The following is an 18,047-nucleotide window of genomic DNA, read 5'->3' as shown; positions in this document are numbered from 1 at the left end:
AAAGGTGTGTGTTGAACACACATTTTCAATAACTTGCCAGCAGCCATAAGAAGCTTAACAACCAATGAAATTCAGTTTAAGAGAAGCCTAAAGGATTTATTGGTGGCCAACTCCTTCTACTCCATTGATGAATTTCTTAGTAAAACCAACTGATTTGTATATAAGTACAACATAACTTCTGCACAATTTCAGTGCAGTAATGTGTTCACTGAAAATTTGTGTGTGTGTGTGTGTGTGTGTGTGTGTGTGTGTGTGTGTGTGTGTGTGTGTGTGTGTGTGTGTAAGTATAATCTAACTTCTGCACCATTTCAGTGTAGTAATGTGTTCATTGTAAATAAGTATTACAGTAGTTGTATTACATGTTTATTACCTTATAAATAAATAAACTTTTTTATTTTAAATTCAGTGCATTAGTATTTGTAAAATGACTCTTAGTGTTCATTAAAAAATAACGATCATTCCACTTGAGACCTGTGGAATGGTACATTAGCTTATTTGTTTTAGTTGTAAATATTTGTCATGTATTGTTGTTTTTCTGACATGTTCCACATCCTGGAGGACCTCCTCACTGCGGATCAATTGGAATGAAAGTAAATCTAATCTAATCTAAAACTAGTTGAAATCGAGAAACAGCATGTTCCACAACAGAACGGAGTGACACGGGGATCACATACAGAATGCGTTGCGGAATGTGTGCCTTCAATTCAGCTACGTTCGTAACTGGAGCACTGAACACAACATTTTCAGATAACCCCACAGCTAGAGGTTACACGGACTAAGATCAGGTGACAAGGACGACCAGGATGTAGGCTGGTAATGCTAGCATTTCCGAAACGCCTCTACAGCAGCTGTACACCGGCTGTGCAAAGCGCGAATGAACATTTGTCCTGCATAAAGCTGATCATACCCACCCATCCACGCTGTTGAAGGGCTGGAGTGACGGTGCGCTAAAGACCCTCACAGCGTTTACCAGTGACGGTACAGGTAACACGGTATCTTATTCTTTACAGTAATATGATCAGCTTAGGGCATCACATCTCAAATTTTTATTCAGTCTTTAGAAGCGGCATTCCATACGACTTTTCGTTGTCTGTAATAATCTCTAAATTTAAGCGCGCTTCCTTTGTAGTTAGCAGACGTTATTGCACATAAATCGCTTCATATCATAACCTCAACACACAACACAATGAAACACATTTGGGCAGCAGCTCCCTGTCGTCTGCGGAAAACCTCAAAGACTCCCACCGTAGGCGGGAAGCGATGCATTTAACGCACGGCCACCATTTCTAGAAAATTACACATGCACCATGTGTAGTTCCGCTGTTGGAAATTTATGCGCTTGCGCAAAGCTGAACAGAAAAAAGGCATCGTGTGCAGGGCATGTCACACTGGTTTCCCGCGCAGACTGCTGACGTCATTAAAAACAAGAGAAGCGAGAATGGGAGGCGAGAACGCTACACGTGCATTGTTGATGCAAACAAATTCTCAAATCCCTGCGCTAAAATAAATAGTATACACTTGCTTAGTAGCTATTCTTCTTGATGATTGTTTTGTAGTACTATCAGCAAAATCAGAAATCATTGTGCTTTTTACTGAATGCAAAAATTTTTCATATAAAACTGCGGATGTCGCCTACCATCGATTTCCTAAAGATAAGAGAACTGCAGCGCAAATAGGTGGCACGCTGTAAAAAAATAAATAAATAAATAAATAAATAAATAAAAATAAAATAAACCGATTGTGTTAATGCGAATAATACAAGGATTTGAAGATTATGAGCGGGGCTTAAAAATGAGCTTTTGGGGTTTTCTTTGAAAAGAAAATTATAGGGTAACTCTTTACCATCACAAATTCCAAACTGGCATGGAGATGCAGCTAAGGTTGTCGCAAGCACCAGCAAGTGCAACATACGTATCACTGCCAGGTATTCATCCTCGTTAGAAAGATGTTTCTGTGTATTCATCTACATCGGTACTCCGCGAGCCACAGTACGGTGCATGGCGGATGGTTCCCTGTACCACCAGTAGACATTTCCTTCGCTGTTCCACTCGCAAATAGAGCAAGGGAAAACGACCGTCTATATGCCACCGTCTGAACCCTAATTCCTCGTATCTTGTCTACGTGGTTCTTACGCGCAATGTATGTTGGCGGCAGTAGAATCGTTTGGCAGTCAGCTTCAAATGCCGGTTCTCTAAATTTTCTCAATATTGTTTCTCGAAAAGAACGTCGCCTTTCCTCCAAGGATTCTCAAAATTGTTCAAATGGCTCTGAGCACTATGGAACTTAACTTCTGAGGTCATCAATGCCCTAGACTTAGAACTACTTAAACCTAACTAACGTAACGACATCACACACATCCATGCCCGAGGCAGGATTCGAACCTGCGATCGTAGCGGTCGCGCGGTTCCAGACTGTAGCGCCTAGAACCGCTCGGCCACCGTCCGGCCAAGGATTCTCATTTGAGTTCCCGGAGCATCTCCATAAAATTTATGTGTTGTTCGAACCCACTGCTAACAAATCTTAACAGTCCGCCGCCTCTCAGTTGCTTCGATGCCTTCCTTCGCTCCGACCTGGTACGGATCCCAAATACTCGAGCAGTACTCAAGAATAGATCCCACGAGCGTCCTACATGTATTGTCGGCTTTGAAATTATTCGTGCATTATTTTTTTTTTTCAGCACAGATGTAGCTGTTGGTCTAGATGTTACTGCTTAACACGAAAATGACAGATTAAAAATTAAGATACAATTGTTAAGAAACTTACGGTTTGAAAAGAAGTAACAGGGTCCTGCAAGCCAAGTCTTAGAAATATGTGGAAGTAAAAAGATAGGCTGCTTCTACATCCACACCACTACTCTGCATTTCGCGATTAAGTGCCCGGCAGAGGGTTCATCGGACCACTTCCAAGCTATTTCTCTACCATTCCACACTCAAACAGCGCACGGGAATAGCGAATATTTAAATCTTTCCGTGCGATCTCTGTTTTGTCTGATTTTATTACGATGATCATTTTCCGTATGTAGGGGGCGCCAAAAAAATATTATAGCATTCGGAGGAGAAAGATGGTGATGGAAATTTCATAAGAAGATCCTACCGGAACTAAAAACGGCTTTGTTTTAATGATTGCCACCCTATTTCGCATATCATACCCGTGGCACTGTATTTCGCGATAATACAGAACGAGATGTCCTTTGAGATTTTGCGATGTCCAATCCTGATGAGAATCGCACACTATATAGCAATACTGCAGAAGAGGGAGGTCAAGCGTAGTGTAAGCAGTCTCTTTATTAGACCTGATGCATTTTCTAAGTGTTTAGTCAATAAACCGCAGTCTGTGGTTCGTTTTCTCCACAACATCGTTATGTTGTGTCCTAACTGTGACCCTTAAGTATTTAGCTGAATTTAGATATGTTTGATTTGTCGTGTAACCGAAATTTCGCGGCTTACATTGTATGATTTACTAATCATGTGGTTGACTTGACACTTCTCATTATTTAGAGTCAACTGCCAGTTTTCTTCTGCAATAAAAAAAAACTGATTAGAGGAGTGTTTCTCACCAGGCCAGATTTCATGTTACATCGACAGTTGCTTAGGTTCAGTCCAAAAGAAACTTCTTTTGGATTCATATTACATCACTGGTAATGACGGGTTCTCCGTAGTTTCCAGAGGTGGGCTCTCTTCTCCTTCAGTTGACTGATTCAATGAAATTAACGAGTCTGAAGTCACATTTTGCAGTTCTCAGGGGCGACGTGTTGCTAAGTGTGATTTTTTGGAGTGATGCAAAAGGTTAATTTCTACAATAACATCAAAATTCCCGAAATGCATCACCTAGTGATTTCTCTCTATTCAACAATGGAAAATCCAGGATGGAAGGCCACAATATTATGAAAAGGATAGTTGTTACTCACCATATAGCGCAGAGCTGAGTCGCAGATAGGCACAACAAAATGACCGTCAGGAAACGAGCTTTCGGGCAGCAAGCGAGGACGCATCTAACAAGCAAACTACCGCAGTCTTCAGCTACTGAGAGGCCACAGTAGCCAGAGCGTGCGGTAGTTTGCTTGTGAGTTGCGTCCTCGCTTGCTGCCCGAAAGCTCGTTTCCTGACGGTCATTTTGTTGTGCCTATCTGCGACTCAGCTCTGCGCTATATGGTGAGTAGCAACTATCTTTTCACAACATTGTATGATTTTTCTCTTTGTTTAGACAAAGAACCTTCTTTAGAATAAGGCATCTGCACATGCAAGCTAAAAACGGAAAACATAGCCGCGAAGAATGTTTGTATGATGCTACGTGATCTTTCTGAGCGACAGTGGGTATTTATGGACGCAGTAAGATGTTCTAGCTCTTAATATTAACTCCTTAAAGATGGCTATTATTACAGATAGATAGATACACTATGTGATCAAAAGTGACACCCCCAAAAACATACGTTTTTCATATAAGGTGCTTTGTGCTGCCACCTACTGCCAGGTACTCCATGTCAGCGACCACAGTAGTCATTAGACATCGCGAGAGCGGAATTGGGCGCTCCGCGGAACTTACGGTCTTCGAACGTGGTCAGGTGATTGGGTGTCAGTTATGTCATACGTCTGTACACGAGATTTCCACACTTCTAAACATCCCTAGGTTCATTGTTTCCGATGTGATAGTGGAGTGGAAACGTGAAGGGACACGTACAGCACAAAAGCGTACTCGTCTGTTGACTGACAGAGACCGCAGACATTTGAAGAGGGTCGTAATATGTTATAGGCAAACATCTATCCAGACCATCACACAGAACTGCATCAGGATCCACTGCAAGTACTATGACAGTGTGATGTGTATTTTCCACCACCGCGTCGCTGTCGATTTCACAGTCAAGCTGATCCACCTCTGCGTTGCAAATGTTTTGAGTGAAATGCCCAGTCGATGCGCTGCTGTTTTCACGCCAATTCTACGAACATTGAGAGTTATTTAGTTCTCGGGGTTTTGTAAAATACCTGTATTCATGTCTCGTCGCTGTGCAGCCTATGAAAGGATTGCGGTAGACTCCCAAATAAAATCCAGAGCACAGTGCAGTTTTAATACCAATATATTTCCAGGACTCTGGTGTCCGAGCCTGGTGAACTGTACCGGTTACATCACAAGTACACAAAAGTTGACACAGAGTTCACGCCACAACAGTCAACAAACGAGTGAGCCTACAATTCATATGCTCGCAACCGTAGTAAAATAACGAGTCCTCCCAAGTCGCCCGCGCGACCTCTATTTATACTTTTGTTAACAATTACATACAATGAAAATTACGGTTTTATGTAAAATCACAATTAGAAGTTAAACAGAATATGAGATACACATTGCTAAAAATTTACAATCTCAGTGCTGAACAATGTGAACCTATTTTCAACTTAGTTACGAGTTAATATAACATTTTCTGACCAATTATGTTACAGGTAACAATTACATTTCTAAATTTGTTTATAACAAATCAACTAGTGCCTGAGTTTTAGTGCTAACATGTATCGGAGATTCAATTAATGTGCTTTATTTATATGTTCTATTTAATTTGCTGTAGTAATTTTATAATGATAGGTTTACTGGTACATCCTGACCATGTGCTCGATTTCTTTCGATTAGTTACAGTATTAATTTCACATTTATATTGTGTTTCTCACATAAGAACAATGTTAAATGCTTTTGGCACATTCAAAATACACACAGTGGCTTTTACACATATGGTTTCAGCAAAGCATGGTTTTCGAATTATATGTATACTGAAATAGAATTTGTATCTGGCCAATTCTACCTTCCACAAATGCTATATTACACATTAAACATTTACATTTATCATGACAGCGTTGTTTTATATATCACAGTGGTTATTTTTGTATGTAATTTGGAAATAGGTAACTTTACATTTTCTTCTTTATGTCGAAATGACTGCATTTGATGAAACAGTTATTTAGTTATTCGCATTGGACAATTAGGACTGTGGTTTATCTTTTAATGCTCTCCGAGGGGTTCTGATAGGTTGCAATGAGATACAGCAATATTTCAACAGTTAGGCGGGGGCTGAGAAAACTTGGATTTCATGGTCGAGCGGCTGCTAACAAGCCACACATCTCGCCGATGAATGCCAAGCGACGCCTCGCTTGGTGTAAGGAGCGTAAACATTGGACGACTGAACAGTGGAAACACGTTGTGTGGAGTGGCGAATGGCGGTGCACAATGTGGCGATCCGATGGCAGGGCGAGTGCCCGCTGAACGTCATCTGCCAGCGTGTGTAGTGAGTGCCATCAGTAAAATTCGGAGGCGGTGGTGTTATGGTGTGGTCGTGTTTTTCATGGAGGTGGTCGTGTTTTTCATGGAGGGGGCTTGAACCCCTTGTTTTGCATGGCACTATCACAGCACTGGCCTACATTGATGTTTTAAGAAGCTTCTTTCATCCCACTGTTGAAGAGCAATTCGGGGATGGCGATTGCATCTTTCAACACGATCGAGCACCTGTTCATAATGCACGGCCTGTGACGGAGTGGTTACACGACAATAACATCCCTGTAATGAACTGTCCTGCACAGAGTCCTGACCTGAATCCTACAGAACGCCTTAGGGATCTTTTGGAACGCCGACTTCGTGCCAGACCTCACCGACCGACATTGATACCTCTTCTCAGTGCAGCACTCTGTGAAGAATGGGCTGCCATTCCGCAAGAAACCTTCCAGCACCTGATTGAACGTATTCGTGCGAGAGTGGAAGCTGTCATCATGGCTAAGGGTGGGCGAACACTATATTGAATCCCGGCATTACCGATGGAGGGCACCAGCCAGGTGTCCGGATACTTTCGATCACATCGTGAATATTACACATTTAAGCGATGCTTAATAATATGCATCAGAACTTTACAACACACAGTTAATGAGGCCGGTTTCAAGACTCTAGCGGATAGCGAAGACAGTATCCCGAGGCCCACGAGTAGGAGCCTCGGACAATATTGTATTTCCACTGATGTCACTGGCTTTAGCCAACAGTAGCACGGACCCATGGAATGGCCTACCTCATTGTTTCTAATTACCTTCAATCCCTTGATCGCGTGGACGCACATTCACAAATAAAGCTGTGATGCACCCCACCTTCGCACGGTTGGGCTCTCCGTATCTACGACCGAACAACATAGCGGTAATTTTATTTACGGACCACTGAACAGAGTTTGATTAAAGTTAAGAAAACGACGTTAGGCTACGGAATAACATCACTCTCACGTAACTTTAACTAACGAAGTAAGTAGTGAGTGCCAGCAAAATTGTCAGGATGCATGAATGTTGTAAACAGTACAAGTGTATGAAGTTAGGCGCTACACCACTGCATTGGCAGCAGTGAGTGTGCGGCAGAACTGCATGGACCTTTTGTAGCACATGTATTGACTCTGAGACGGGCGGTCATCGCTTTGAATAAGTACCAATGAGCTATGTCGGTATCATGCGGTGTACGCTGTTTATATCCACAACACAATTTTAAAAATGCTAATAACTTGAATACGCAGTAATAATGTTCCGCAGTAATATGTATTTAATAGTTCGTTATGAACTGGTTTTCAGTTTCTTACGCCGTCGTCAGATAACTTAATACAGAACACACAACTTCAGCAAGACCTCATAGCTAACAAAGATTGCTGTACAAACATATGTGACATTTTACGACTATATCGATACAAAACACAAGCATATTGTAATACCTAAAGAGACTTCGAACAAATAAATCTTGTACTATAGTATATTCAGATATTAAAACTACATGAATGCATAGGCCAGAAATGTTGTCCAAGTGAGCAATGACGCACGCTGCTGTCACATGGACAAACTGGCGAATGTGATGAATTTGGGTGTGGAACAGTTCTAACAAGCATATGCATATTATCTAAGGGCGACAGAAATAATAACCGGCTGTTGCTACTTCAGTAAGTGCGACGGAACTATGTTTGGTCATAAAGGACTAGGTCAGGATTCTGTGATAGGTGTTTTGTTAAGCGCCAGATTTTCAAGTAATGTTAGTTTTCTAGTCAGTATTCTTTGATTGGTGTTTTGTTAACCACCAGATTTTCAAGTAATGTTAGTTTTCTGCCTTTTGTTCAATTTACAGATCACACTACAATTCACGACACATGAATGACATTGAATTTATTTCATCATATTTTATCCATTTTTAACGACATATTTATAAATTGTGTATGTACACCTTCCTGCTAATTCAGCGTTTAATTCCACGTATTAATGGTTTACACGGCACGTATTTTCCATATGGGAGTTTTTATCAAACACTTCTTTCCGACGAAATTTTTAAGTGCGTGGTAAGTTAGAGCCTAATGAAAACAAACTAGTTTCGTTGTAAGGAAATTTATACATATTCGAGTTTTGTTGTATAGTAGGTAAGAATTACCGGTGTTCCTATTGCCTATGTTTCACCGTGAAAATCATGAATTCGTGGTTGACATGGTACCACTGATGTTATGCTACCTGCGAGGGACATTTATATCTTCATCATTTTGTGTAAAAACCCGATCGCATCTGTAGGGCAGATGAACCATTGTAAAACAAAAAACAAATGGATATCGATGTACTTAATATCAATTTGTATGTGGTGAGAAAGGGGAGGAAAACTGATAAGGTTTTCATCAGGTTGCCCTCAGTCGTAGAATTAAGTTGCTTTAATATGACATTTATAGTCACAACGCAGATCAGATTTCGACCTGTGTCAGGTCATTATCAATGCAGTGCGGAATTGTAGCAGTTGTTCGTGCTCAAGTGAATGCTTACACAGTTCAACCATTACTGTCGTAAAATTATAAGGTTTTGTTACCGCTTTATTTATTCTCGAGTTATGTCGCATTTTGTAAAGAACAATGCAAGTGCCGGCGGTAACAACAAAGGCTAAAAGATTCATCAGAGACTTTGACCACCTTGTGTAAATGCCACGCGATTACGAGCGTCAGCGATCTGTTCGCGGAAGTGTGCAAGTTCTCATTGTTGATATAAAGTTCCTGTGAGATGCTGATTGTTGATGTTTGCGATCGCATTTTGGTACATTTGTTGGTTAAAGTACACAAGGAATCGGCGAAGCGAATGACAACCCCCTTACAACATGCTGGGCAAAAATTAAATTAAATGACCTAAGGGGTGGCGACATGAAGGGCGTCCAGCCACCCTCTGCCACTCCAGGTTAACGTGTCGACCCCGTCAAGATACGGGATATGGCCATTAAAAAGAATAATACTGAAATTTACTTGAAATGAATTTAACGAAATATTACCGTACCTGAAGCAGTTAACTGTAAAAGTTTACATCAGGATTTATGATTGTTCAGTTGAAAATAATAGTGAAAGTAATTTACTTGAGTGATCAAAGCACTGTCTAGTGTACGATGATTAGTTACTTACATTTTAAAATTTATTATGCAAGTAATAACAATTATAAAAAGCAACAGTTCGTATCTGATGGTGAAGACAAAAATGTACAACAGCGAAAGGTTATCGACAGTCCTGTGGTGGCGCAACAGCCAAAAGAAGCTGTCAAACGAGTGTGTGGGAAAGAGCGAAAACTGTTGATTCAAAGCCAATATACATCTTACATACTGCTTGACAGTCTCAGGCTCTTGTCAGTTACCATTTAGAAGTAAAAGACAGGGTGGAAGTGATCCGTAGAAGAGCATTGCTTTTCATTGTGGGGTTATTTTCTAAGCACGAGAGTGCCACAGAGATGGTCTTCCAATTACAGTTGCAAACGCTACATGACAGATGATGTGCATCGTGAGATGGTTTACTTCGAGAATTGCAAGAGTTTACATTCCAAGGCGAAAATTCAACAATGGAAAATCCAGTATGGAATGTGACAATGAAAAGGAAAGTTGCCACTAACCATATAGCGGAGATGCGTGTGGTTTCAATTGCCTGAGACTACAGTCGTGTGTGTGTGTGTGTGTGTGTGTGTGTGTGTGTGTGTGTGTGTGGTTTTTTTTTGTGTTGTTGACAAAGGCCTTGCTGGCCAAAAGGTCTATTTGTTGTGCCTATCTGCGACTCAGCATCTTCGCTATATGGTGAGTGTCAACTTTCCATTTCATAATGGTATTACGTCATCACACGTACACCTGGCAGACTGGCCGTGATGGTAAAATCGAAGAAATTGAAGCTTGGATGGCTGCTTATCCACAATTGTTCATCCTGTGCACCACTAGCGAATGCAACAGGAAAGATGGGAAATGGCTGTACATGAAGTACTCGCCTCAGACATTTTAGGGGAGCTCGTGTGGTACGGACGTCGAGTGAGAGTAGTCCCGTACTCGAGAACGAGTGTAAGGGAGTAGATGCGGGATACTACGCTGCCATTTTAGGTGAGGTATTAGTGGTGGTGGTGGTGGTGTGCCATTGCCTTCTTCTGAACTGTGACAGCGTGCCAAGTGCGTACCTGCGTCGTGTCTGTAGCTGTGGCCTGTGCACGTACAGTGTAGTGAAGTGGGTGAAGGGCAGGGAGAGATCGAAACCCCGTGCTGGCACACCGTCTGCCCCTCTCAAATGGCATCGAGGGGACCGAGGAGCTGTCCCAACAGGCAGATCACTGTTACGTGCCCTCACTCCGTAAGACACTGTGAACAGATTTGGAATTTAATCTGGGACATTGGTGTGCAGCCTGGTGATAGACAACTTAATGCCGCAGCCACTCCTCCCTGTGCTGGCCAAATACCAGCAGTGAAGATTTCACACAACACTTTCTTCAGTGTCGAGTGCCAGTGCGTAACTGTGCATTTAGCAACATCCGCTACAGAGGTGGGTGACGTTTCTAACAGTCGACGATATTTGTTTGATTGAGAGTCCTTTGGCCCAAAGACCTTCCTCTGTACTTTGAGGATAATTCGTTCACCTGATACGGTTCTTTCCTATTTAAGAAAAATGTCGTGACTCTGTCAAAATTTAAAATTGTTAATGTGTGACATGCTTACAGATTATACAACAAAGTAATGAGTTTTCCGTGTTTCTCTGTGTATGAAATACTCATTGAAGTTAAGAATGATCAAAAAGGCAGAGATGGTTCTTTATACGCATAGAATTTCCATCTTATGCAGCAGAAACTGTCTGCTGGTCTTAGTAAGCACTGAAGAGACTAAATACTGATTACTGGTATATGTAGTATTGTCCATTATGAACTTCAGAGCTGTCTGCAAAAGTAGATACTAGAATGAATAAGATCAGTTCCAGCTGCAATTAAGTGTTCCACAGTTTAGCACAAAGAATGGGCTCGACCGCTGGTTGCGTGTGGCTGGGATGTGCTTGTTCTGCTAAACGGAGAAAAAGTCGAGTAACTGATTGTACCGATTAGTCTCGAGTTCCATCGTGTGTGGAAGGTCTGTTTTGGAAATTTAAATAAATGTAATTAAGTGAGGGACATGACATTCATTCGTCTGTACTCCGTTAGTGGTGGGTTACAAAGAAAAAGGTGAATATGCATTTACAAAGTCTGATTGCAGGTGAACATAAATTAATATAGGTCATTACGTCCTTTCTGATGACATGCAGATATGAAGTAGTGCAGAGTATACATTGTTACAGTGTAGTCTGTGCTTCTATACTTATTACTGAAGCAAGAAACCTCTTCTCCTCCTGTTCAAATATTGATACTTCTGTGACAAGAAATAATGAATACATTTGGACTATTGTCTGTTGCCACAAAAGTTTTGTATGTGTATATGTTGGATCTGTCAGTGAACAAATACAAAAATAAGTAATATGTGTTGGTATCGGAGAGCTTAAAGGGGCATAAATCCAGTTACTGCAGTTTGATTTGAGACCATATTTGGAATACTGTCACTCTCTTTCATTTGTGGAAAAAAAATAGCAGTTCTGCATGAACCCGTGACTGATTTAGGCAGTGTGTGGGTGTTACAGACACGGTCTTAAAGCAAAATTGTGAAAATTATATTTATGCCCCTTAACGTCTCAGACGTATTGTGGTTATTATGCTATTTGCATTGATTTTTGCCATATGAAATTTTTATTAAGTTTATTCACAATCCTTAAAGATTAAATTTTTGTTAGCAGACTTGTATCAAGTGTGCATCCCATTTTTACAACTACATTTGTTTTTGTTTTTTTTTTGCATTTTCGTCTTTTCTCATACAACACTTCTTTTTCTTACAGGAAGCCAGAAACAACACCATTTCATCATGTAGGAGATGAATCCACAGACCAAAACAACAATATCACAATGACAAGTGAAGATCTACTGCAACCAGGCCACGTGGTCAAGGAGCGCTGGAAAGTGGTGAGTACTCAGTGTGTACTGAGCCCTACTTTTTCGAACCATAATTTTGAGCCCTTTGCAGTCTTTGTTCTGTACGAGGTTCCAGGTTCACTGCTTCATTTGGTTACTCAAGTGACATTGAGGAGTTTATTACCCAGCACAAAATGAAAACATGTATCTACTCCACTTATAGGCCCATCCTTAAGTGTTGCCATCATACTGATTATCAGAATCGAATATACACAGTGTCCTCTGGAGCTGGCAAACCAAACCACTAATTATTGCTTCCATCACTTTGCCAGCAACTGCAAATAAAATAAAATAAAACAATATTAAAAAAAAAAACTGTGCACCACGAACTGAGGCAGCTACTACTATAATGGTGGAATGCAGTGTCTTCTTGATCAACCAAGACACATGTCAGAATTACACAATGTCATTTGAATCAAATTGCCATTTGCACTGTTGTAAATTATTTTGGGGCCAATTTTATACACAAGATGTGGAAGACAATGGTATACTGGTGAATACTAGACATCTTTTAGATCAGCTAGATGGGAAAAATATCTAAGAAGACAGAAATGCAAAAGAAAGTACATAATGGAAGGTTTTCATCTATGGTATATTTACAATGAAATGAACACCCTTAGCTGCTTACAGGTGTTGACATACGTCAACGGGGACAGATGAAAATGTGTGCCCTGACCGGGACTCGAACCCGGGATCTCCTGCTTACATGGCAGATGCTCTATCCATCTGAGCCACTGAGGACACAGAGGATAGCGCGACTGCAGGGATTTATCTCTGGCACGCCTCCCGCGAAACCCACATTCTCAATGTATTGTCCTGCACTACATTCGTAGTACCCCCGCCCATTATACTCATTACTCGCAGCACGTTGCCGATTCCCGTGAGAGTTCGGGCACTGTTTGTGCATTCGCACAGAAGAAGGAGATGGTCAGGTGGCTGGTGAGCCTTAACTATATATTTACTAAGATGGTATCTGTCCTTTCGGACATGTCTGAAAGAACAGATACCATCAGTGACCAAGCAGCTCGTTAGAATGAAATTACAATGAAATGAACACCCTTAGCTGCTTACAGGCGTTGACATACGTAAATGGGCGGGGGTGCTATGAATGTAGTGCGGGACAATACGTTGAGAATGTGGGTTTCGCGGGAGGCGTGCCAGAGATAAATCCCTGCAGTCGCGCTATCCTCTGTGTCCTCGGTGGCTCAGATGGATAGAGCGTCTGCCATGTAAGCAGGACATCCCGGGTTTGAGTCCCAGTTGGGCACACATTTTCATCTGTCCCCGTTGACGTATGTCAACACCTGTAAGCAGCTAAGGGTGTTCATTTCATTGTAATTTCATTCTAACAAGCTGCTTGGTCTCCGATGGTATATTTGTCCTATAGACTGTATCCAAAAGCATTATAGGTCATTCCTGTCTATCCTATGTCTTTTTTTTCTGCTTTGGAAGGTTGAAGCAGTAAACAGATTTGACACAAAGTTGTAATTACTTGAATTTTTCTAGACTAAAGTGCACACCACCACCTTAAACTGTCTACCTTCTAACCTCATAGAGGAGGAGTTGAACAGCAGGCAGCTACATTTAAAATGCTTAAAAGTGGACCAAGCTATCAGTGAAAGTCCTTCTTCAGAACAAAGTCCTTCTTCAGAGGTAGAAAAAGTGTGCACTTGCGCCCCCCCCCCCCCCTCTCCCTCCCCCACACACACACTTGAGGAAGAATGTTGCAATTCCAGTTCCAAAGAAGGCAGGTGCGAACATTACAGAACTGTCATTTTAAAAGTTGCGGTAGCAAAATGCAGACACACATTGTTTACACAAGAATGGAAAGACTTGCAGATGATGACCTCGGGGAGCTCAGTTTGGGTTCCAGAGAAATGTAAGAACACACGAGACAGTACTAACTGTACAACTTATCTTAGAAGATAGATTGAAGCAATGCAAATCTTCATTTATAGCCCATGTAGATTTAGAGACAGCTGTTGACAGTGTTGAAAGAAATACAGTCTTCAAAATTCTGAAGGTGTCATGGATGAAAAACAGTGAGTGAAAAGTTATCTACAACTTGTACAGAAACAGTAGTTAAGAAGGGAGTGAGACAGGTTTGTGGTATCCTCTTGATGTTATGTGATTAGTACACATTAAAGGGACCAAGCATTAAAGGGACCAAGAAGAAATTTGGAAAAGAAGTTAAAGATCAGTGAGAAGAAATAAAAACTTAGAGGTCTGCCAATGGCAGTGCAATTCTCTCTGAAATGGCAAAGGACTGGGGTTATCAATTGAATGGAATGGATAATGTATTGAAAACAGGTTACAAGACGAATATCGACAAAAGTAAAACCTGGGTAGTGGAGTGAAGTTGAATTAAATCTAATAATATTGAAGGAATTAGGTAAGGAACTGAGATACTAAAGTAGTAAATGAGTTTTGTTAATTGCATAGCAAAGTAAGATGGATATAAGACACATACTGGCAATAACTTTTGAAGTGTTTATTGAAAAGAGAAATTTGTTAACACAAAATATAAATTTGTTATGAAGTCTCTTTTGAGGGTATTTGATGGTGTTAATGTTGTACAGAAGTGAAGTGAAATGTGGATGATGAGCAGTTCAGACAGGAAGAAAATAGAAGTGTGGTACTACAGAAGAATGCTGCAGATTGAATAGGTTTACTGGGTAACTACTGAATCCAACTGGGCATGAAGTTTGTTATCAGCTTGGCTAAAAGAAGGAATCAGGTGATGGGACACATTGTAAGGCATCAAGGAATAGTCAATCTGTTGATGGAGGGAAGTGTGGGGGGTAAAAATTGTAGCTGGAGATCAAAGCTTCAGTCCAGTAAGCGGATTCAGAAGGATGGTGGTTACCATAGGTATGCAGAGATGAAAAGACTTTCACATGCGCAGGGAGCTGCACGATACCAGTCTGTGGACTACAGACGACAACAACAACCAAAGTGCAGCCACCCCACAGTCCCACATTGTAACTAGGTACTATGTTCTCACCGAATGAACCTCTGGCTTTAAATACCATTTATGTTCCATTTACTGCCAACTGCATGCAGGCTACCACCCTCCATCAATGCATGTAGAATTTCTGTCATTGGCTCTACACTGGTCCTGTATGTTTATCACATGGCATTTTGCTTGTTATTGGTCATACCAGTTCCATCCATAGCAGTGGTCATCAGACTGTGGTCCATAGGCTCGAAGCATCCCAAATCAAATATTTGTGCAGCCTGTAATTCTCAGCCGCATGTGTAATAATATGCATCTAGCAAGTAACAGCTAAATACAAAAAACATCAATTCATGTCGAGAGCTTCTTAAGAGCATAATATTCCTTCTCAGTAATAAACAGACAGTTATAGTTTAAGATATGCTTAATTTTAATTAATGTTTGTGAATTCAGCTGTAAGCTAAGTAAAGTTGGCCACTTACCCCAGGGGCAGAGGGTTAAAGTGTGGCCGCTGTGGGTTTAGAGAGTGTAAAAGGGAGAACCTTTTCTAGTTTGTCTTCCAGTACCAACTACTCACAGGCATGTTATCAGCTGGTAAGGCATAAATTTCAAACGAAAGTAACATCGAGTCCTGAGTGTGCATTACAGAGGCTGTCACCTTCTAATGCAGTACATCTTTGGGTCAGTGAGGATGGCAGCACCTCAAAGCGGAGAAAAGTCTACTTGAAGCATTCCCAAAGGTGCCAACTTTTAATGATTGGTACTTAGGGTCAGTATCCAATTTATCGTGCCATTACCATAGCTAGTCTATTGGGGACTCATAACATATTCGTTTATGTAGGTTACAAATTAACTATAAGATGGGCATATATGCTGTCAGAGATGCCACCCCACAATGTCAGTATTGGCTCTTGAGCAAAAAAGTTTGATGGCTGCTGATCTATAGCGTCTCTCCCAATGTTCGTTATCTTACACAACTGAACACTTGCCTTTCACAAACTTGCAACTTCAAACCTCTTCACAACCTTCTTCCTAGTATCCACAATTAACTGTACCTTCTTAAAGTACTTCTCTATTTAAAGTATCACCTACAAAAAAAAAAAATTTGAAACCACTGTGATGTACACTCAGATGGTGTCGTCTTTTGCCAAGTTGTTGTTGAGCCATCTTAACAAAAATCATTAAATATTCATCTGATAAGATCCATCAAGGGCATCTTTACCATCTGAACTCCAGTGGAGGACATCCTATCTACATACCTCCGACTCTCAACCTTTTTTTCACCCATTTGTTACACATGGTCTTTCTTGGCATAGTGAGGCATTGTCCCTGGATGTCAGACTTCTCTTCGCTGGTGGCTCTGTAACATCAGACTTACAAGTCACTGACAATACCGCTGCTTAGATAGCTCCCACCCATTTCACAGAAAAACTACCTCCTTCATTGCTCGACCACTCATAGTTGATACATTAGCAGTGACAGTCAGTCTGTCTCTCTCTCTCTCTCTCTCTCTCTCTCTCTCTCTCTCTCTCTCTCTGTGTGTGTGTGTGTGTGTGTGTGTGTGTGTGTGTGTGTGTGTGTGTGTGTGTGTGTGTGTGATTCCCTTCTTCTGGATTTGTTGGTGTATTTTATGTCCAGTGTCACAACTGTTTTACTGAGAATTATACCACAAATTAAGAAAAAAAAGCATATGTTATTGGCCTCTTGTGGTGGAAGAGGTGAGGGATAATATTGTAATTGGTTTCCTGTTGTTGAAGGGCTGGATATCCCATCATCTATTGCCTCTTACATTGTGCGCCATGAGTGGTAGTCATTGGTTAATGGGGTGTGGACTCCCGTTTTGCTCATGCTGGACACAGGTCACATGGTGGCAGTTCTGGCCAGTAACATTGGCATCTCCGGTTGTTTGTGCGGCCTGTTGTTGGGCTCTGGTGGCTGGCAATCATGATTTTGCAAATCTTAGTTTTCTACCGTATTTTGCGTAGGTAGAGGAACAAATGAGCAATTCCTGTGGTCAATGATGGGATTCGCAAAGTGAACAGATAGCGAGAAACAGACTCTAAAACATAGCAAAGTTATCGTAAATGTGCACAAACAGTCCAGTAAACACTCTAAACTGAAACATATGACGGGCAAGGAAGGTCACTCTACTAATCGAGTATTTACCGGCACTCTAGAGTTGGTGGGTGGCCCACTGGATATGCCTGTGGTTGCAGCGGTGCCCTCACGGGAGCAAGCTGTGGCTGGATTATGTACCCTGAGTATCTGTGATCTGTCTTCCTTACTGATACTCGGGCATGGCAGCAAGTGCAAAACACTGTCTGATACTAAACTCGGGCCATCCCTTCTCTACATGTTGTTGGAATATTTCATTGGCCTCTCTGATCTCGCATTTCATAGTCTGTGGCTGCTCGGCGAGTACACAGGTTTTCCTGAATTTTCTTTTCCTGTCAGAGTCTTACTTCAGATTTCTTGTACTGCCTAAGTTGAATTCTCTGTCAGGGCTTTGATTACCTCTTACTGTGTCTTGCAATGGCAAATACCCTCCCCTCTGGCTTCCCACACCTCCTGAAATGGTACACCACTGCCTAACCCACATGATGGAGTATCCCCCTGTGGGTCCGAGGGTTAGAATAGGCCCGAGGCATTCCTGCCTGTGGTACGAGGCGACTAAAAGGAGTTTCACACGTTTCGGTCTTTATGTGATGGACCCCTGTACAGATTGACCTCCATTCTTCAAAATTTCCCCAAAGAGCGAGCCAATTGGGGAAGGGCACCTTACAAAGTGCAATGTGCCC

The 18,047-nt window shown here is 41.5% G+C and overlaps 1 protein-coding gene across 5 annotated transcripts in view; it reads left to right on the top strand.

Annotated features, from left to right (window-relative positions):
* LOC126101139 (tau-tubulin kinase homolog Asator) overlaps positions 1-18,047 on the top strand; it is a 690,846-nt gene that overhangs the window by 562,530 nt on the left and 110,269 nt on the right. For all 5 annotated transcript variants that reach the window (XM_049911824.1, XM_049911821.1, XM_049911825.1 and 2 more), the window contains one exon: positions 12,161-12,284. In XM_049911824.1, coding sequence (XP_049767781.1) covers positions 12,161-12,284 — 124 coding nt within the window. The remainder of the gene's footprint in view (positions 1-12,160; positions 12,285-18,047) is intronic.

The sequence above is a fragment of the Schistocerca cancellata genome, chromosome 9 (genome assembly GCF_023864275.1).
Source record: "Schistocerca cancellata isolate TAMUIC-IGC-003103 chromosome 9, iqSchCanc2.1, whole genome shotgun sequence".
Classification (NCBI taxonomy): Eukaryota; Metazoa; Arthropoda; class Insecta; order Orthoptera; family Acrididae; genus Schistocerca; species Schistocerca cancellata.
Note: the sequence above shows the minus strand (reverse complement) of the source record. Positions and strands in the feature narration are given on the sequence as shown.